Source organism: Apaloderma vittatum, unplaced genomic scaffold (assembly GCF_000703405.1).
Source record: "Apaloderma vittatum isolate BGI_N311 unplaced genomic scaffold, ASM70340v1 scaffold1667, whole genome shotgun sequence".
NCBI classification, from domain to species: domain Eukaryota; kingdom Metazoa; phylum Chordata; class Aves; order Trogoniformes; family Trogonidae; genus Apaloderma; species Apaloderma vittatum.
Genome location: NW_009727601.1, coordinates 1 through 21,438, shown reverse-complemented (window position 1 = coordinate 21,438; position 21,438 = coordinate 1). Strand labels below are relative to the sequence as shown.

General features: G+C 45.6%; 1 protein-coding gene across 1 annotated transcript; it reads left to right on the top strand.

The window, feature by feature from the left end:
* Positions 1-723: 723 nt before the first annotated feature.
* On the top strand, positions 724-16,705 carry POLD3 (polymerase (DNA-directed), delta 3, accessory subunit; the record flags this gene model as incomplete). The annotated part of the gene is given in 9 exon segments (XM_009873712.1): positions 724-779; positions 3,633-3,735; positions 6,028-6,067; positions 7,619-7,751; positions 10,414-10,602; positions 10,604-10,679; positions 12,024-12,096; positions 15,083-15,245; positions 16,593-16,705. Coding segments are annotated over 9 exon segments (946 nt in total), but the record flags the coding sequence as incomplete, so codon positions are not given.
* Positions 16,706-21,438: the final 4,733 nt, after the last annotated feature.

Below are 21,438 nucleotides of genomic sequence, written 5' to 3'. Positions count from 1 at the left end.
TTTGCATACTTTATTTCGTTAAACTGCAGGACTAATAACAATTTAATTGTTGTATTAGGGACAGGAGAGGCATTAGCCCCGGGGATTAGTTTAAAAAGGCAGAGTGAGAGGAGAAACAGGTGTAACAAACATACCTAAATAATGTGAAAGGTTAGTAGCAGGGCTGGCTTTAGAGCTGTAGTCTCCTGAGATTTCGCACGCTGTGCTATTGAACTCGTGATGCAGTGAGAGATCCCTGGGACAGGTGAGGGTGTCAGAAATCAAGTAAATCCTCAGGAGCTCTTTGAGAGAGCAATAAGAGCTTCTTGCAATTAAAAATTGTGCTGTTTAATTTTTATTTTCTTCCCTGTTGTGAAGCTGAGCAGCATGGGTGATGTGAAGGGCTTTTATTTACGCAATGACATTTCAAGAAGGTGTTCACCAAACCCACACCTTTCAGGGTTGTTTGCTTAGTGAGCTTCTCCTAAAAGCCCAGCTGGGTGCGTATCCATGTGCTCTCACTTCAAACAGATTTTTCTCTGGATTTCTTGGAGGGAGGAGTGTAAAGAGTTTGACTTACCCATGGAATAAATGAAATATGGGAGATTTAACAAGTCAAGAGACGGAGATGTAAAGAGTTTGACTTACCCATGGAATAAATAAAATATGGGAGATTTAACAAGTCAAGAGATGGAGGTTTTCTTACTAAACTGTGGTTTTTTTGGTTTGTTTTTCTTGTTGTAGGTAACATACAAATGGCTGAGCTATACTCTGGGAGTTCACGTCAACCAGGCTAAACAGTAGGTATTCATGCATCCCACAAACATTTTGCCTTGTGGTAAAGCCTTGTTAATTACTGTTTTCACGACTTGTGGTTAGTGTATTAAAATTACCTTTGGAAATATTAAAAAATTCTTCTGTGTCTTCTCAGGTACAGTTGGTCGTGTTATTGAACGTGCCTTATTCCTCCTGTAGGCAGGTCTTGGCTTGACTTTGGGAGTTGCTTTTTAGGGAGCAGTGCCTCAGCTGGATGCATTATGCTGCTTTATATCACAAAGAGTTCTGTAAGAATAGATATTTTAAAATTGATGACAGAAACCTATGTAGCTCCTTCCATCCTGAAATGCAGGTATGTTTTTCTGAACTTGGCTCCAGTCCTGCAACCCGAGCTCTGCCTCTGTGAGAATCTGCCACGGCGTATCTCCCTGCGGTGGGTTGACCCTGGCTGAGGGCCAGGTCTCCACCAAAGCTGCTCTATCACTCTCCTCAGCTGAAAAGAGGAGAAAAAATATAATGGAAGGCTTATGGGTCAAGATAAGGACAGGGACATCACTTGTCACAGGCAAAACAGGCTCCACTTGGGGAAAAAATTATTTTATTCCTAGTCAAATTAGAGTAGGATAATGAGAAATAAACCCAAAATCTTAAAACACCTTCCCCTTACCCTCTCTTCTTCCTGAGCTTAACGTAACTTCTGATTTTTATCTTCTCCCCAACAGAGGAATGGGAAACGAGGGTTGTGTTCAGTTCCTCACACCTTAGCTCTGCTGCTCCTTCCTCCTCACGCGCTTCTCCTGCTCCAGCGTGGGGTCCCTCCCACAGAACTCAGTCCTACATGAACTTCTCTTGTGTGAGTCCTTCCCACAAGAGACAATTCTTCATGCAGTTCTCTAGCAGCTTCTCGCAGAAGCCACCCCTGTAGCCCCTCGGTACCAAAACCCGGTGGCACAAACCCAATACACCTGGCTTAGGGTGCTGTACAGGATCCATGGATGTTTCTGGGAGCAGAGTCAGGAAAATGCAGGACAGCACTGATGGTAACTGCAGCTCATGTGTGTGGCAAACGTTCCTCTGCTCTGATCAGCCCCTGCATAGTGCGTGACCCTTTATAAATATCTACCCACCAGGCTTCATGGGCTCAGGTAAATGTTTAAAGGATGGGTAAGGCAGAATAGTTTTGCTCCTCCGAATTTAGCATCAGTGCATGAGCTTGTCTTGCTGTATTTTGAAGAAGAAAAATTACAGTAACCTTCTAGATATCCTATTAAAAAAAAAAGATTGAGCTCTCAAGAAGCCTGAGGCTGTTGCTACACCTCAAGGTAAAGGTAAGCATCAGAACTGAAGGCTCTGTAAGAGTGTCAAATCCCATAACAGGAATATTTTTCTCATTTCTGGCTATAGCTTGGACCTAAAGGGACAGGTGCTGCATCCTCAGCTGCAGTGTACTGAGCCCAGCTTCACATGTCTTGTCCAGACTACTAGAATATTAGCTTGGGCATCTAATGTACTGAAGAGATTGTTTGCTGTGTTTCCTCTGCGTGCATATGAACCGTTTCGATGAGGGCCCTTTAGTGATGCTGTAGACCTGGTTGGAGAGCTCTGTTGGGAACAATTCTGGCCTTACAGTAAAGTAGAAGGAACCAGAGAACTTTTTTGTGAAGATGGCCCAAGCAAAGTGGAGGTACCTTCTACCCTTGAAAGCAACCTAGAGATGGAGGACTCCTGTGGCACCTTTGTGCTTAAAACTCTCTCCTAGAAGCTGGAGAAATGCTTGATAACATGAGTGAATTGTTTTAGTGAGTGGTGCTGGCTGTGGTAACTGCAGTCTGTCTCTGGCAATGAGCATTTTCAGGCGGTAGGGTTTTTCCCCAGTTACGTGGGAGACTCATCATAAATGAGCGGTACAAGTAGAAGCTGGAAGTTTGAGGCTCAGCGCAACCTCGTCATCACTAATTATGTTCTTTCCTCCTGTTTTTAATCACCATGTCTGTGGATCTAACAGGGATTGTATATAAACAGCTGTATATAGAGCTACGAGGGGGATCAAGGGACTGAACATCTCTCCTGTGAAGAGAGACGGAGAGACCTGGGGCTGTTCAGCCTGGAAAGGAGACGGCTGAGAGGGGACCTTATGAACGTAGAGAAATATCTGAGGGGTGGGGGTCAAGGGGAAGGGGACAATCTCTGCTCAGTGGTGCCCAGCAATGGAACAAGGAATAATGGGTTTGAGGTAGAGCATGGGAAGTTTCAGCTCAACGTGAGGAGAAACTTGTTGGCTGTGCGGGTGCCGGAGCCCTGGCCCAGGCTGCCCAGAGAGGGTGTGGAGTCTCCTGCTCTGGAGACTTTCCAACCCGCCTGGACGCGTTCCTGTGGGGCTGCCCTGGGTGACCCTGCTCTGGCAGGGATTTTGGACTGGGGGATCTCCAGAGGTCCCTTCCAATCCTGAACATTCTGTGATTCTGTACACTGCCTGCAATGTGATCATGCACCAAAAATCACCAGTTCCTCTCTCAGGTGTTTGAGAATGCTGGGAAACAGCATTTCTCGAGGGGGAGAGTTTGGAGCAAGCCACCCTGAGGATGTGAGACCATCTGCAACCGACTCTGAAAGCTTTGAGAGCTTGTATTCGTTTCACCTGTGGTTTATACAGGTGTTGGACTGAGCTCCTCCAAAGTGGCGGAGGAGGAAGGTATCTCGGCAAGATTAACTTCATCCTGGTTAAAAAAACTGTGCTTGTGTGAAATGTTTCCATGTCAGACTGGATTTACCCTTTTTGTTTTCTTTTTTTTTTTTTTTTTAGTTTAAGCTTCACGGAAGGGGCGGTGACGGGTCCTTTCCTTTCCAGGTGATTAACACTTGTTTCTTTTGCACAGGATGTTGTATGATTATGTGGAGAGGAAACGAAAGGAGAATTCAGGAGCTCAGCTTCACGTCACCTACTTAGTAGCAGGAAACCTCATCCAGAATGGACACGTTGTGAGTGGTTTTTTGCTCAAAAGGGTCTGCAAGCTCTTTATTCTTATGTCTTACATCTTGCTTTTTAATCTTTGGGTAAAAAGCCGTACTTGCTGTCTTTTTTCCAGTAACGGGCAGAGTGTGCTAGATCTTCTGTACAAAATAATGCGCCATCTCTGTTCCAGCATGCAAACAGTGGGGAGGAAAGGTCAGTTGGTGATGATTTGGTAATGCAGTGCTGATAGTGCACCAGGGTTTCTGTTTAATTAACTTAAATCCTGCCAGCACTCGTCTCTCAATCATATTGCTGTTACTGGACAGCAAAGATTATAAAACAGTCTGGGGGGAGCCTTTGTGAGATCAGCTAATCCATGTCCTAGGATCTGCTGTGGAGTGGAGATGTGCAAAGTAGTGTTTGGAGAGAGCTTGGAAGTCAGTGTAGAATAATAACATATAAATAGAATAATAAATAAATAGTTGCAGTTATGTTAATTAAAGCAATTTTTTTGTCCTGGTGTACAAGAGAAACATAAATTTATTCACAGTATTTTGTATTTAAAATGTATTGGCTTGTTAAGCAGAGGAATGACTACTAGTAGTTAATGTATTTATTATTTCTTGTTGTTGCTTGTCAGATTTTCAAGAGTGTCATCTCCTATGTCAGTCACATACCCCAGGGGTTTTTGAAAGAAAATAAGTAAATGGAGTGCCCGTTTCCCTTTGCTTTCAGAAGAATTTGATTGCCCAAACACTAACTGCCTTTAACATTCTACGAAGTGTCTATACCTGTGTTTAGATGCCCAAATATTTTTTTACAGTACAATTCACAGTCTTTGTTTAGAATTAGTACATCTCGAGGTGTCTTGGCTTTCATTTGTAAATTGGAAAAAACAAACCCAACAAGCTTCTTGTTTATTTTTCTAAATAAGCTGGTTCACATGCATAGAATAGTCTCTTTAAATCTCACCTGCCTGAAATCTGAGGTAATTATTTATTGCATTACCTCTATATAATGGGATATATGGATAGTGTCATGTTGGTAGCTTGAGTTTAACGGGTTTTCCTGTGATTTGGAAATAACGAGATATTCCAGAAGGCGTGTGGGCATTGGAGGAACTGGTGGCACAGGTCAGTTTTGGGTAGGAAAGGGATGCGAGTGCTTCAGGTGCAGCCCTGTGCTGGCTGCTGCCCCTGCACTGCTGCCTGCCGGCAGTAGGTGTAGCCACGAGGCTGTGGATTCATGTGTAAGACTCCTCTGAAGGAAGACCAGGGTAGAAATCAGTCACAAAATTCTCATCATGTCATTAAGTGCTGCTCGCTTTTTTCCTTGCTGCTTTTTATCCGTCTCGGTGAGAGACAGAGAATCTCAGTCACTCTTTACCACTCCGAGTTGCCTAGGTTTTCTTGCTTTTTTGCTTCCTGATCTGTGGTATCAGTTAAACACAATATTAATGGTTGGATTTTAACCGGTCTTGTCTGTTTGGATACTCTGTGTGTTAACTGCAACCTGTTGAATGTCACAGAGCAGGTACAGTCCTTGGAGACCTTCTCATCCTTTACAACTATTGTAAAGGAGGTTGTAGTGAGATGGGTGTCAGTCTCTTCAACCAAGTAACAACTGACAGGACAAGAGGAAAAGGCCTCAAGTTGCACCAGGGGAGGTTTAGGTTGGATATGAGGAAGAATTTCTTTACTGAAAGGGTTCTCGGGCCTTGGAACGGGTTGCCCAGGGCAGGGGGAAAGTCCCCATCTTTGGAGGGATTTAAGAGTCGGGCAGACCCAGCGCTCAGGGATGTGGTTTAGTCGAGGACTTGTCAGTTTTGGGTTAATGGTTGGGCTTGATCTTAAAAGTCTTTTCCAATCGGGGCAATTCTGTGGTTCTGGGACTGGCTGTAGAGCACCTTTCCAGAAACATTCATTTCTGGCTTTCAAAATTACTGCTTCATTTCTCATGTTTTGCTCCTTGGGTGCTGTGTCTGTGCTGCAGCTCGCTACGTCAGAGTCGGCTGGCAGTCTAAACACACATGGGTGCCGTGGGCTGGCATGGCGGGTTTCTAATTGTTTCCTCTGTGTCTCATCTCCCAGTGTCAGGAGCGGAGGACAGAGCATTTCTTTAAGGTTGTAACAATCTGTGGAACAGCCCGTTAGAAAAATAGGGTGATGGAGCTTTAAAAACTAGCGACGGATGCTGCCTTTTGACAGTTGCTCTAGACTCTGTTACTTTGTTATTCAACGGATAACCGAAAGTCTCTGTTTTGTATACAACAGATCTTTTTCAGGTTTTAAGGTTGCCATTTATTTATTTTTTTACAGTGCCACAAGGTTGCAGTAGTGAGAGAGGATAAACTTGAAGGTAAGCAGATCGTGAAAATTATGTGGTTTGAACGGTTTTTTTTCTTTGTAAGCACAGCAAAGTGAGTAAAGCTCAGAACTTGCCATCTGCACGTAAATGCTTAGTCAGGCCGTTGGGTTCAGGTTTGTACTTCTTGTACTAGCTTTTTCTCAGAATTTCGAATATCCGAGTCAACAGCTTTAACTTCACAGGCTTGTGATTTGGGTCTAATTTTATTTTTTTTAATGTTGAACACTTCAGTCAATGATTCTCCTCTGCCTCCCTGCCACTGAGAGGTGGTTCCTTCTTAAGGGCAACAGTACCTGTGGACTGTGCAGTCATGTCTTGCAACATTTAGAACGATTTTGAGCTCCAGCTCCAAAGGATGCTGAAGCAGACAATTCTAATCATTGCTTTAATGCACTTGCAGTTCTCGTTTGCCCTGAGTGGTGTGAGTTTTAGCTAAATGTCCCATGAGAGCGTTCTCACTTTTGTCTGGGGTATTTGCTTTCACAATAAAAGGTGAAAAAACCCACCACTACAACACGGATTCCTGCAACTGCCTTCCAGGTGCCATCAGTCTGTGACCAGCTTCCCAGGTCTGCTCCTGCTCACGAGATCTGATCTGTAGCAATTGAAACAAACGCGCTTCCTCGCTTTCAATTAACATCTTGGGCACTTGAGAACATATTGTGGCATTTGTCACCTGAAATATCCACGCCAACAATCTAACTTCGTTTGAAAGACTTGTTATTTCCTTCTTTGAAATCCGATGTTGATTTTCAGCGGGGTAGTAGATTGTCAGGTAGTACAACTACTATCTGTCCTGGTTTTTTTTTATGTGTGCTGCATAATGTTCTGTTCTGCTGTGGAGGAAAGGATTGTTCGTGCTCTTTTTATTAGAAGACGGGCCAAAGGCAGGACTTTTGGAACAGGCTGAGATTTGTGACGGGACTAGTCTAGGCCTGGCCCCAAGAAATGATTATGGGTATTTGTTTCGAGAGTGCCTAGAAGCTCTGTCTCAGACCAGGACTATGTGAAAAGAACAATCTAACAATGAACAAAGATTTCCTGAACACCAGCCCTTGTCTCAAGGGGCTAGCAGTGTAAATGGCAGAGAAAAGACAAAACAGTGATTCCAGTGAAGGACTAGAGAAGATGCTGCGATGCTTGTTGGTACCATAGATGCTACCTTAATGGCAGAGAGGTTCCCACAGTTGTGACCATGTTTTCTTCCTTAGCTTTCGGTAGTCATGTAGATATTCTGGATCCTAAACACAAAATGTTTTGAAGGTGAACTCAGAGACATCACTCCCAGTTCAGTTGTGTAAGAACCAAGAGCTCGTAGCAGAAAACTTGCTTGACAGGCTTATGGAGTCTGTTACCTTGAATTCTCAGTTAGCGAGCATGGGAAGAAGGTAAAATTAGACATTTTTCTTTTCAGGTCCTTGCTCTCAAGTAGTCCGTAAGGCTTTCTCCATAGAGCCTGATACTTGAAGTTGACCCCTGATTCTTTGAAGACTCTGCTAACAGAGGACTGACTGACTTTTTTTTCTTTTTTTCTCTGCCCAGCAATGAAGTCTAAGCTAGCCACGATTGCGAGTGTGCACGTCTACAGCATTCAGAAAGCCTTGCTCAAGGACAGCGCGCCCCTCTACAACACGGACTATGATATCGTCAAAACAAACCTGCACAACTGCAGCAAGTGAGTTGTGCTCATTTGTTTTTTCTTTCTTTCTCTTACACGATGTGATTTGAAACTGGTGAGATGTTGCTACTTTGGAGTCAATGGTGACCAGATATGCCTGGTTTTTTAGAAAGCTGGAAAAAGATGTCTTCTAAGTCACGCCAGACCAGTCCTTAGACAGCATGTTGTTGGATTGTTTCGTAAACTGAGCTGTTTCCAGCTCGTAGTTGGTTTGCTTGCTCCATTACTCCAATGGGCAGACTGCTCCAGTGCCTTTCTTCTCTAATGGCTTAAAACCTCCTTATTTCTAGGCCACACTTAATCCATGACCATTTTTGTCCAATTCTCAGTCACACAGGAAGAGTAAAATGAAACAGACTTAGAAAAACGTGAGCTTGCCTGTGAGCCTGTGTTTTCATCCACCTCTCTGAAGATATCTTGCAGGAACTCATTCTCCGTAGAGAAGATGAGAGCCTGAGGCGTAGGGAGAGCGCACAAAACAGACCAAGCAGTGCAGGTGTCCTTTGTGGTTGAACTAGAAAAAGGCCATCGCAGAATCAGAGGGACTTTAGTCTCCAGGGGTCATTGTCTCCCTTCCTGCACAGCGCCTGACAGCTGCGGCTTTTCATTTATATGTTGTTTCCACCACGACAGCTTCGCCTTGACGTAATCAGTACGTACGGTGCCATGACCAATCTGCTTTAGAAGGGGCATGCCTGAATGTTGTGTCATAGAAAAAGTGTAGAATTTGAAAGCAGAAATGTAGCTGTCTTCAAAACGTTGACAGGAGAGCGGCTGACAAAATAACATCCCAGGAGCTGTGTGTTTCAAATGTGAATGTCACTATGCTAGTAAGTGCTAGAAAATCCAGCCTTGGTGACGGCGCGTCTCCTTTGTGACCTGACTGAACTAAATTCAGGTTGACCATATTCCCTCTCCCTTGTCAACCCCCACAGATTGTCTCTTGGGGCAAAATTCCTGCAGTACCCGTAAAAGACAGGTTTAACTACATGCACATTTGTAGTAAACAGAACCTACTGGCTTCCTACGCTTCCCTCTCAGTCCGTAGATCTCATGAGCTCTGGGGCAAGGATCTTTATTCTGCTCTGCTGTTGTGTGGGACCTGTTGGGCTGTGAAGACGGCGAATGTGGCCGAGTGTTGTAAAACTGACGGGATTTAACCCCTGTCACTGATGCCCGCTTGCCAAGTGGAAGCAGCTCCTTGCTTGCTGAGCTCGCTCCAGGCGTCACTTGATTTTTTCCCCATGATTATTGAGTGAATTTGGGATCGATCCCAAAAACTAGAGTCACGTGGTAGCATTAAGGCAAGCTGAGTGCCCAGAGTGTGGGAGGTTTAGGTGTGCTTGTTCTGCAGTCGGCATAACCATTGATCATAGAATCCTAGAACAATTCCGGTTGGAAAAGACCCTTGGGATCATCAAGTCCAACCATTAACCCTACACCACAAGTTCACCCCTAAACCACATCACCCAACACCACATCTAAACGACGCTTGAACAATGATCTAGTGGGTTGTAATCTAGTGGGTTGTTGGTGTTACGTAAGGTTTGGGTGTGGAGTAGGAGTGAGAGCTGTCCAGAGAGCGGTGTTGACCACATTGAAAACAGATTGAAAGTAAAATAAAGTAGGAATATTTCAACATTTGAACCTTTAAAGGAAAGAAAGAAGGTACAGAAGAGATAGCAGCTGCAGCCTACAAATGCTGGAGAGGTGGTGTTGTCTTGTTAACGCGTTACAGTTCCTCGTCTGAGTAGAAGTGGACTGTGCATGTGAGCCGCTAACGCTGAGGCGCAGCAATTAATTGGCAGAAGACTGGTTTATTTCTTTTGCAAATAAAAATATGCTGTGTAATTCAGTGGGTTGGAAGGCGTGAGTCTGTGCTCTTTTGTGGCATTTCTGTAGGAAATCTGGAAAGCCTCGCCTGTGATTTGCACAGCGGGGAGTAGAGCTCAGTTATTTTTGGGTCCTGCTATTCCTGACTGTCAGGGAATTGTATTGTAACTGCGAACACATAGTTTAGTTCTTATATCTTTGTATCCCCAAACAATCACGTTTCAGGCTGTTACAAGCTGAGATGTGTCTTTGTCTACTAGAGGTTAAATGACTTTATGTAGCTAAGTTTGAATGTCGTGGATACTTCTGAGCCATTTAAATCATTCACCTCCAGCTGTGATTTACTTACCTGGCCAGCGTGGTTGTGGCTGCGTGTTGGAGCACTGGTGGACCCCATCAAACCATCTGAACGCTGTAAATGTTTTAAATCATCAGACAGATGTGCAATTTATGCTGCAAACTTTTAGAGAGCGTAACTCATTTAGGAATAAAATACAGTCCGCTCCATCTCCACCCTGGGTGTGGAGATGGGCTCCCCCTCCCCCTCCATGAAATCTGAACAACTTGTTGAGTGTTTCAGCGCTCTGGCCCTTGCTGACAGGTTCAGCTGATCTTTTCAGTAGAGGTCTCCATCGCTCACACTCTGTGCCGGCCTTTCATGTCCCACGCACAAATTAAATTGCGCTTTGTTTTTATATTATTTTATTTTTTTCACCCTATAACAGGAGAACGCAGAACCAGTAGGCCTAGGCGCTACCGGGGAGGAAACCGAGGTGAAAAAATAAGAATTTAAAAGGCTAATTAAATTTTTCACTCTGTCACGCAGGTTTAGTGCCATTCATTGCGCCGCCGCGGTCCCCAGGACGCCGACTGACGTTTCTCGAGCGCAGACGTCTGTGCAGGCTGGTTCCCAGACACCGAGCGACACGAACGCTGTCACCGTGCCCACGGTCAACGGCCACGGTCCTTCGACCGCTAAACAGACCTCGCGGCAGCAGCCCAAAGGGATCATGGGAATGTTTGCAGCGAAAGCGGCTTCCAAACCCCAGGACACGAATAAAGAAACTAAAGCAGAGGTGAAAGAGGCCCCAGGTGTAAGTTACCTCAGAGCCTTTGGCAGCCCTTGGGGTTTAATAGCTTTAATGAACCGCTCTTCTAGCCTCACTGTTACTCGACCTAAATAACCCCCACCGCCACGGTGCGGCCTCAACCCCTGCTTCTTGTGCTGTCCCCAGGGAGTGTACGGTCCCCGTGTTTTATTTGGCTGCCTAGTACAGCTGTGCCTTCTGCCACTCACCTTGGGCAAAAAAAAAATACATCGTGCCACGCTCTTTTTCTATCCCCAAAAGTCTATTTGCCGTAACGTTGATGTTCCTCTTTGAGCCAGATCCCCACAAAGTATAAACCAGCGTAGCTGCATTTTTTTGAGACAATCGTTCCGTTGTCTTCAATTATGCCAGTATATACACGGGTCGAGGATCTTGCTCTCTCCATTGTGCTTAAAAGGATTTGTTTTGAGCTATAAGTGAAATGTGAGAAGTCCAGGTCTTAAAAGTATCAAGGTGTTTAAATTTGGTCTGTGAGGGAAGTCTCAGAGCTTGACCTGTGCAAGACTAAATTGTTTATCTTCAGCTGCTTTTTTTTCCTGGGTAGGGTTATGTTTTCATTTTAATTAGTATAATTGTTAAAGCAACACAGCCAGTAAATGGGTATTAAAATGGTAACGTTCACTGCATATGGTTTAGCTTTTTTATGACAGCTGAGTGTATCTGGGTTCATTTTTCTGATTTTTTTTTTTTTTAATAGTGATTTTAGAACTGGCGAAATATGTGTGTCTTGAGCATTTTGGGAACTTCATTGTCTGCTTGCCTGGTTTTTGCATGAAATAAATAGGATTAGGAGGCCAGGCTTCCTTAGGTGGATTTCTGTGTGCGTGTGTGTGTGATTTTTCACTTTGGTGGCAACTAAACGCGTGGAATCGAGCCGTGATATTTTCTTGCGGAGGGCTCAGCAGAGCAGCGTACGTGCCAGAGTAGCTGGATCAAGTCTGCATGGTTTGGCTGATCTGTTTTCTTTCCTCTGTCGGTTACTGTGAATTGAGGCACTGATAGTTTGCAAAAAAAGAACAGTTCTTTACTGGGAACTGACCCAAGTCCCAACCACTTATTTCAGTAATGCTGTCAGCCATCAGATGGGAATGTGACCCAAGTTCGGATGGAAGGCCTGGCTAAGGAGTCGTAACTAACTTACTCTCGACCCTTTGATGCACGTAATATCCAATATCTTCAAATTCTCCTAAACAGACACTGAAATCTAAGGCACTGACAAGCTAACAAACGAAATGTGTTTATTTTGCTCGTCCAGAGGCAGCGCTACGCGTTTTGAGGGCCGTGTTGCTTGAATAATTCCTGTGGTTACTCCTCTGTTTACTTCTAGGTGTCCACAGTAAGCAGCAAACCACCAGCAAAGGGCAACATAATGAACAACTTCTTTGGAAAAGCTGCCATGAGTAAGTGCTTTATAACACGCATCTGTTTTCAGAAACCGGTGTGGTCAGGGACCAGGCTGCCCTAGTTTTAAAAAAAAAAATATTAAACCAGAAAAAAACAATCCTGAGGGATAGTAGAATTTTTTTTTTTTCTCTTCAGCAATTAAGAAAACAAAAATCAGGGATATGGGGCATCTTGTTACACAGCTGCGATGGGAAACATAAACAGAAAGGAGTAGAACTTTTCCTTCCCACCCTGACAAACTTGTTGCCTTTTCTTTATATCCTCTCTTTGCGTCTTTTCTGCTCTTTTGGGCTTGGAGGGGTTAATGTTTTTGTATGCAGCTCTTCAGGCAAAAATTAAAAGTTGCAAGTGGAATTTCTTCAGACAAAAAGCTTGCTGGATTGAGATCAATTAAAATGACATATTTGTGCAGACTAACCCAGGAAGGATTTTTTAGCACAGAAGAAATCTGATTTAAAGTGAGTACTTCTGGCTGGAATACAAGCGATTGGTAAAATGTTTGCCAGAACCTGTTAGGCGGGGCGTGTTAATGATGCTTGCTTGTCATCGCAGATCACCGAGGAGCCTCTAGTTAGATTTAGGGTTAATTTCTTACTGAGAACTGAAGACCTAGTAACTGGATGATAAAAATGAGGAGTGGCCTCCCCTTTTGAGCAGGGATTTGGACTCGATGGCTTCTGAAGATCCCTTCTGGCTTAAATTATCCAAGTCTAAAGAAAATACGCTGAAGCTTTTAAATAGATGTTGGAAAAGGACTGTCGGACTTTCTTCAAAGACGCCCTTATAATAATGAGTACAAGAGGATTCAGAGAAGAGTTACAGGGAGAGAGTAAACAGCAAAGTTCACTTTCTAACAGACATCTGTCAGAGTTTGCAGGGTACAGTTCCAGCACTGGACACACTGTTGGGCATCCTCGAGTTCCTGTTTTGGTGAGAATGAGGGAGCTGAGGACGCTTTTGGCCGAAGCCTCGCAATCCCAAACATCGTCACTACAACTAACCCGAGTAAATTCATAAGAAATGAGATGGGGCCTAGACCAAACGCTGAAAACCCAAGAAGTTGCAATGGCGTGGCAGAGGTAACCCAGTGGTGATGGAGAAAGCTTTTGTGGATCCATTTCCACGATTTCCAGTGGGGTTCACTTCTCTGGTGAGTCTTGTTGTGCAGCACTTCAAGGAAACTTTGTGAGGTGGCTGTAGCGAAGGAGCAAACTGCGCAGAACTGGAACTGATTATGTGTATAGAAGAGATAGGGGGATTCCAGGAGGAAGATTTATTCCCTACGCGATGTACGTCTCTCCTGGCTTCAAAGATTTCACCGTTGCCAGAAAGTCCTGAGTTAACAATCATTGGGTCCTTCAGCTTTTCTGCTTTTGATTGTAAATAAGAGCGCTGTCATTCAAGTTCTTACATGTGAGATGTTTTCCCTTGCTTAATGAAGCAGCCAGCCTGTTTTCCAAGCGGTGTCAGAAAGATGGTGGCATGAAGTCTCAGCACCCTCTGTTCTAACTGACAATGCAGTGGATCTCATCATCAAATGCTTTTTTTTTTTTTTCTTTTTCTTTCACTCGGGCATCTTGTGCTTGGGATGAGAGGTTCCTAACTTGTCTTCTCCTTTCTTCTGGTGGAGCGTGTGTACAGCTGTGGAGTGAAGCTCACAGACTGCATTTAGGTGCTTGTGTGCTAACGGCGCCACCAATCCGGTTGATAAATAGGGTATTTTGCTGTCCCCTCCCACCTGCTGTCTCTTCTCTGATACTAGATTAAGCCTTCTGAAGCAGAATTGTCCTTGTATGTGCTGCTGGGGAGGTAAAAGAGGCTGGTTCTCATTTACATTGGGATTGGGGTGGCATGAGAAGCTGCTATTACGGCAAATACTCATCATGGGCTCCTAATTTAGAAGGAATCAACTGACCTTGGAGTCCCAGTGGGCAGTGAGTGTCCCCGGGACAGCACCGTGCCCTTGTGGCCAAGAGGGCCAGTGGGATCCTGGGGGGCATCAAGAAAAGTGTGTCCAGCAGGGCTGGGGAGGTTCTCCTGCCCCTCTGCTCTGCCCTGGGGAGACCACCCCTGGAATCCTGGGTCCAGTTTGGGGCTCCCCAGTTCCAGAGAGACAGGGACCTACTGGAGAGAGTCCAAGGGAGAGCTACGAGGGGGATCAAGGGACTGAACATCTCTGCTGGGAAGAGAGACTGAGAGACCTGGGGCTGTTCAGCCTGGAAAGGAGACGGCTGAGAGGGGACCTTATGAACGTAGAGAAATATCTGAGGGGTGGGGGTCAAGGGGAAGGGAACAATCTCTGCTCAGTGGTGCCAAGCAATGGAACCAGGAATAATGGGCTTGAGTTAGAACATGGGAAGTTGCAGCTCAACGTGAGGAGAAACTTGTTGGCTGTGCGGGTGCCGGAGCCCTGGCCCAGGCTGCCCAGAGAGGGTGTGGAGTCTCCTGCTCTGGAGACTTTCCAACCCGCCTGGACACGTTCCTGTGGGGCTGCCCTGGGTGACCCTGCTCTGGCAGGGGGTGGCACTGGGGGATCTCTAGAGGTCCCTTCCAAACCCCAACATTCTGTGATTCTGTGACTGTAAATCTGGCCATGGTGTTATGCCAAAAGGACTGTTGAGGAGAGGGACTCCCAACCCTTCTGCAATGCCTTTGGTCCTGCTAAGGGCTTCTGCCACTGCCTCCTCAACCTCGTCTGCTGTGTTTAACTGCTGCAGTGCACTCAGCTTGCAGCTTGCTTGGGCTGTGCCATCAGAAACAGAACCAAACTGGTAAATCAGCTAAAAATTTAAGTGTGCTCCCTTTTTCTTTTCTTTTTTTTTTTCATATATGGCATGCCTTGGTCAGTCTAGATCCCTTCATGCTTTTGGATATCATCTGTAACGTTTTCTGTGTTCTCAGTGTTTTGTTTAGCCAACTCCTTTGTAAGTTTTTCATACCGAATGCCCAACGTTTGTTCTTTTTTTCATGGTTTATTTACAGATAAACTCAAAGTCAACTCTGTGCCTGAGCAACCAAAGGAGGAGAAAGAAGTAGTGAAGCCTTCAGTTCCTGTAGCAGAACCAGAGTCATCCCCTAATGCTGTAGTAGAGAAACCTGGGAAGAAAACAGAGTTTGCTAGAATTCAACAAAAGGACAAAAAAAGGTGAGTCAGAGTCAGTCAGGGTCCCTGTAATCTGTTAAACTCACTTTGTTGATGGCCTGTGTGGAGCTGGCTGTTTGTACAATGCTGGCTCACCTCCTGTCTCCAGCTACTAAATTGCATTAAATCTGGCTAAAATTATCTCTCTTGGAATTCTTTCCTAATATTTCTTTTCCCTGCACTGCTGTCGATGCCTTAGGGCCGTTTGTGCCATCGTGAAGGGGAAAGGGACGTGGTCCAGGGTAGGCTTTTGCTGGGAGGGGTTGGTTTTCTCTGAGACAACCTCACGCTGTGAGCAGGCTTAGTGTGGACCCCGTGGGCAGCCTGGGGGGGCTGGCAGGAGCACCTGTACTGCAGGGAAGGTGGTCTTATTCCCAAACTTCTATGTACACAGCTCCCAGCACACAGAGTTCTGCTTGTTGATTTCCGTAGCTAATGTAGCGCTGCTTTCAATGCCGCTGGTTTACTTTGGGTTGAGACTCCCGAGTAAATTTTTTTACTTCAGCCCTTTTGTGTTTAATCCAACCCAAACTGACGGACGCACACACACACACAAAAAAAATCGTTACAGTCTGATGGCTCTCTGGTGGCCTATGAGTAATTAATTGGTGGTCTTGATCCGTTTCTAACTAAAGAGGTAAGCGTGCTGCCCAGCCCACCGTCGTAGTCAGCGCTCACCGGTCGTCTTATTGATAGCCTTGTTCAAAAAGCCAAGGGCCTGGAAAGTTGCACGTTGGCAGCGTGGTGGTGGGAAGGCCGCTTGGGCTGTACCAGTTCTGTGAGGATACGTGGGCCTTTAGCCTCCAGGCTCGTTAGTCTGATGCGTCTTGCCAACCTTTAAAAAGAAAGAAGCTATTTTATTTTTCCAGTAGTCTTTAAAAATGGCTCCAGGATTCTGAGACACTACCTCATAGTCAGTCCGTGGCAAGCAGTCTGTCAAAAGAGCTTCTGAGCGATGCTGTTGGGGATGTTCGTGTTTGGGAGCTATAGAGGCAGGATCAGAAATGCCCTCTTGCCAGGTTGCTGTGGCCAAGCTAGGTGAGGTACTGGGCGAAACGTTGAACTGCAGAGGGGCTGAAGAAATCCTCCTTGTTTTGGAGAGCTGGGCATGGGGAAGGCCAAGAGGCTTGAAAATGCTTGTGCACCTATGCCTGATTCTGTAGGTGAGTAGGCTTCAGCGTAGGTGATGCTCACGTTTTGAAGAGGTACAGAAATATTTTTTTCCTTGCTAGCCGTGTTTCCGTCAGGAACGAGGTCATCTAAACACACCCGATGCTTTCATGGACACGCAAGAGAGAACATATATTCATTCCTTTTCCTTTTTTGTTTTTTCCTTCCTTTTTGTGGCAGTAAAATGAAGAAGGTGGACAAGCCAGATAACGAGGAAGAAAGAGATCCTGAAAGTTTAAAGAAAAAGAGGAGGCGAATCAAACAACTTGTGTCTGACAGCAGCGATGAGGAAGGTAAAAAATATGGCAAAGGGGGTTGGACTGGATGATCGTAGAGGTCCCTTCCAAGCCCAACCATCCTGTGATTGTGTGAAACAGCCAGGCATGTAGGTCAGGGGCCTGATTTCAACAATATTGCTCTCCGAGGCTGTTGGTCAATGATTGAGGGAATAGTTTAGAGGACTAAAGACCGTGTGAATGGCTGTAGCTTGAGCTTTCTGTTTATCTTGTGCTGCAAGCGCTTAGGCATCCAGTTGAGATGCCTCAGTTGTTCAGTCTTTGTTTTAGCTTAGCCCAGATCTGGCTGTCTCCTCACCAAGTGTGCTGCCAATCATGCTGACGTGGGAGAAGGAGGTTCTCAAAGCTCTTGTGAAAGATAGCGTGCCTTCCAGAATCGTAGGACTGGTCATAGCCAGTTTATTTGGTGAGTAAACACTCACAAAGTGACCTCCTCACCCCCTCCCAGGGTCATTCTTAGTATATCTCTTCTGACTGTTTATAGAAATGGTTTGGAAGACAGTGTTGGAAGCAAGACTTCCAAAATTAAAAAACAAAAAATAAGAATAAGAAGAAAAACTGGAGGCAAAACAGTTGAGCCATATCCGATGCGACTCTGCGTCTGCTCGCTGGCTTTGATAGGAGTAGGGTGCCCAGAACGTTGCAAGACTTGAGCTTATAATGAGGAACAGCAGGGCCAGATTCCAAAGAATTTGGATAATTGAGGTGACAAATGCTGTTCAATATAGATAACTGGAAAAGAAGTTGGGATCGAGCTGGGGAGCACGTGCTACATGGAATAGTCATCCAGCAAGCTGATCGGGAAAAGAATTTGGGGAGCGTTATGGCCAAATAATTGAAACCATCGGTTTGGTGTACAGCTCCAATAAAAAAAAGGTGTAACAACAGATAGGTTGTGTTAGCGAGGAGGTGGTTGCCAGCAGGAGAGCTGAAGCTGTTTGTTTATTTAGTGTGGCTTCCACAGGAGAAACAACCAGGAAATTAAGAGAATCTGTAATACAAGTTAGAGGCAAATACCGGTGGGTATCTTAGCAGTCTCTGTGCTGCCTTAGGCCTATTTTTTCTGGTTTCTCTTCTGCCCAGTGTAATTTCAAGTGACTTCTGTCATCAGACATCCATCACTTCTGCTCAGACTATTCCACAGGATGATAAATCTCTCAGGAAGCTGTTCTTCATGGTCAGCCTTAATTTCATCACATTCCTGTGTGCAGCTCCTTGTTCGGCCATTTAAAAAAAAAAAAAAAAAGGCATATAGATGCCCACACTCTTGGTATTTATGTCTTTAAATGTTTATGAGCTACTATCTGGTCTTTCCATTTCCTCATCCCTCAGCCTCCTGACAAGCTGCGTCGTTTAGCTCTGAAGAGGACAGTCTGAGATTGACTGGTGAGGAGCGGCGCTTCAGGCAGCTGAACGGGCTGCTCTGGGGTGTGTTAGAAGGAGTGTGGTTACTAGTTTGAGAGAGGTTCTCCTGCCCCTCTGCTCTGCCCTGGTGAGGCCGCATCTGGAATGTTGTGTCCAGTTCTGGCCCCTCAGCTCCAGCAGGACAGGGAACGGCTGGAGAGAGGCCAGCGCAGCCCCAGGGATGATGGAGGTGTGGGACATCCCCAGGGCTGACGGAGGGATGGAACATGTCCCTGAGGAGGAAAGGCTGAGGGAGCTGGGGCTCTGCAGCTGGAGAAGAGGAGCCTGAGGGGTGACCTCAGTCATATTTATAAATATGGAAAGGATGTCAGGAGGATGGAGCCGGGCTCTGCTCAGGGATGCCCAATGACAGGACAAGGAGCAATGGATACAAGCTGGAGCACAGGAGGTTCCACAAAAACATGAGGAAAAACTTTCTTGACTGTGAGGATGCTGGAGCCCTCTCACAGAGTGCCCAGAGAGGTTGTGGAGTCTCCCTTCTATAGAGAATTTCAAAACCTGCCTGGACGATTTTCTAGGTGACCTGCTCTGGGTCACCCTGCTCTGACAGTGAGGGCTGGACTAAATGATCTTTTGAGGTCCCTTCCAATCCACATTTTCTGATTCTGTGCTCTGGGAGCTGCAGAGCTCCAGCCTCTAATGTTCAGAGCAGCACTCTGAGCACTCAGCAAGCCCAAAGGTGACCACACAGTCTTGTTTCCTTACCTCTTCTCTTAGAGCTCTTTCAATCTCCTGGGACTTATGAATGGTCCTGAGTTGAGGAGTGCTTCGTATAGAGTGCTGCAAACTCCTTCTTGCTGTGTATCTGCTTTTGGTTTGCATTATTTGAGCTCTTCAGTCTCTTGTTGAATACCTGGGTCATCTTAGCATCTGCTGAGCAGCAAATGCCTCAGAATGCGGTGCCTTCTGGTCTTGTTTTATTCCAAGGTATGCTCCACGTGTGTACTCCCACACCGTGAGCCTGTGGAGCTGTTCTGCCACGTTTCTTTTGTGCCCCTAAATGTGAGTTTAACTGGATTTGCAGTTAGAAACCGTGGGTCTGGTCTTCTGGGCAGGTTGGGAGCCCTGTCTTCTTATTAACCTCATTCTCAGTAACTTTAGATATTGAAAACGTGACAAGTTAGGCTACCTAGCCCCTTGTCTGTAGGGAAGACTGGTTTTTGTTTTATTCCTATTTAACCTACTGGATGTGCATGCAGGAAGTTTGACTTTAGAGGATCTTGTAGCTGCTGTCATCTTTGTTCTTTCCATTGTGTGGACAATCAACTTTGTGTGTCATGTTAAAATTGTAAATTCATGCAAATGTGTGTATACAAGTTTGTGTATCACTCAGATTAGTTCCTTTCATAAAGGGAAAGACAAGAATTGAGAGCTGTTCTCTCTCCTTTTTTAAGCTAATGACTATCTAAACTGCCCTGATGAGGTTTTGCTGCTTGGCTGATGTCCAGGCAGATGAAAGAAGACAGATTTGAATTCTCTGAAATATTCATACTGAATCCAAACTGATAATGTAGACAATATTATATTCTTTATTGAGGAAAGGAATGCAAGTAGGATGAAACAGGTGATTTAAAAAAAAAAAAAGAAAACTACAGCAGCTGGACTTTGAGAGCGTTTACTCTTGCAAAGGTTGGAAATATGTTGCTCCAGAGAGAGCGGGGGCAATTTTAATTACTCAGTGAGGAAAATGGGGCCTGGAGTGACATCATGCCAGGCTGCCCCCCTGTGGGAGCGGGAGCAGGGAGGAAGGTGGCATACGCTGCCCGACGTTTGGAAATCGCTGCCAGGCAGAGCAGGGCTCATCTGCCACCCACCAGACACCAAAGGCTTTTGCAGGTTTGAAACGGGATCCATACGACTGGTGCGAAGCGTGGTACAGGAGCTTTTTCTGTTTGGGTCAATCCTTTATGTTGTTCTGTATTAGTCTGCTTTTAATGTACTGAAACTAGCCCAAAAGAGCTCCCCTTTATGGGAGGGTCAGCACATTGTACCCAGTCAAAAACACGGAGAGGGCATAAGGCACAATCCTCTCCATTTAAATGATTTTAAATTTTTTTTTGTTAAAAAAGCTATGTTGGTGTGAGGGTGCCTTAGTCACTGCAGGTTGTTTTGCTTCCAGTGCCAGAATAAACTACACAAGTGTGTCCACAGAGGACGGGAGGTTTTGGCAGCTTCAGCTATACCCACGCCAGCAGCGTTCCACGGTGTTGACAAGTGTTTTACAGCCACTTTGGAGGGCGATTTCGGTGGCACTGTAACCTACAAACTCGTATCGGTTTCAGAGGAGCCGCAGCAGAAGCACTCGAGCTTCTCACACTTCTCTTTTATTTTATTTTTTTTTTTTTTTCCAGGCAAGGTCAGAGCAAACTAAACAAAGCCAGGATTTACATCTTTGGTACATCCAATTGCCCAACTTGTATCCCGTTTCACGCAGCTGTTGCTGTTGAGTAAACTGTGGGCAGCGGCTAGAGGTTGACTCAGGAGTTATCACATGTCAGAGGGCTGCGTTGGCTGGATCATAAAGTGATAGCAGCTTGGTGGTAGACTGAAATGCTCTGATGCAGGGGGGGGAGAAGGTGCCAAAAGCTGGGGGAACTCTTAGAAGGAGGCTGAAGTAAAGCCCTGATACCCCTCAGGCAAGCGTAGCGCAGCCGGCACTCTGAAAATACCTTTAACAGCCTCTGCTCCAGCACAGCGGAGCAGTTTTTCACCCGGCTGTTTTTTCAGCCCTCCGAGCCTGCGCTCTCTCGAAAATATTTTCAAATCTTGGGTCGTCTTGTGAAGCAGGTTTGGTGCCTCAGCCCACGGTCACTGGGAGACTACGATAAAACGGTAGAGAATTTTGAGCTCCCTGGTCCTGGCTGCCCCAGCAGTTTGCACCTTGGAGCAGATCCGTCGCTCGGTTTTTATCTTTGTGCAGCCGCCAGCCCGGGCTTTTCGGAGCAAGGTGAAATACCGAGTCATGTTATCCCGCTCTGTTTGCATTTCTGCGCCTCGCTTACTGAAGTAGTTAGGAGGCCGAGTCCTTGTTTGAAGAAGGTAATTTATTATTTAGCCTTGGCAGCCAACCACCGTTTCGCTTGAGCCCTTCTTAACCCGTGAAGGTCAGTTGGCCGCGTGCCTGGCACAGTCATAACTCTTAACACTGACCTAATCGGTTGGGACAACTACGGATCCAGAATTTGTGTTACGACGACGGGATGAGTGCAAGGCTGCATCCAGGAGAGCTGGGAGGAGAAGCCAAGCAGGCCCTCTGTCCTCTTGTCCAGCACCATCCTTGTTGTTATTATTATTATTATTATTAT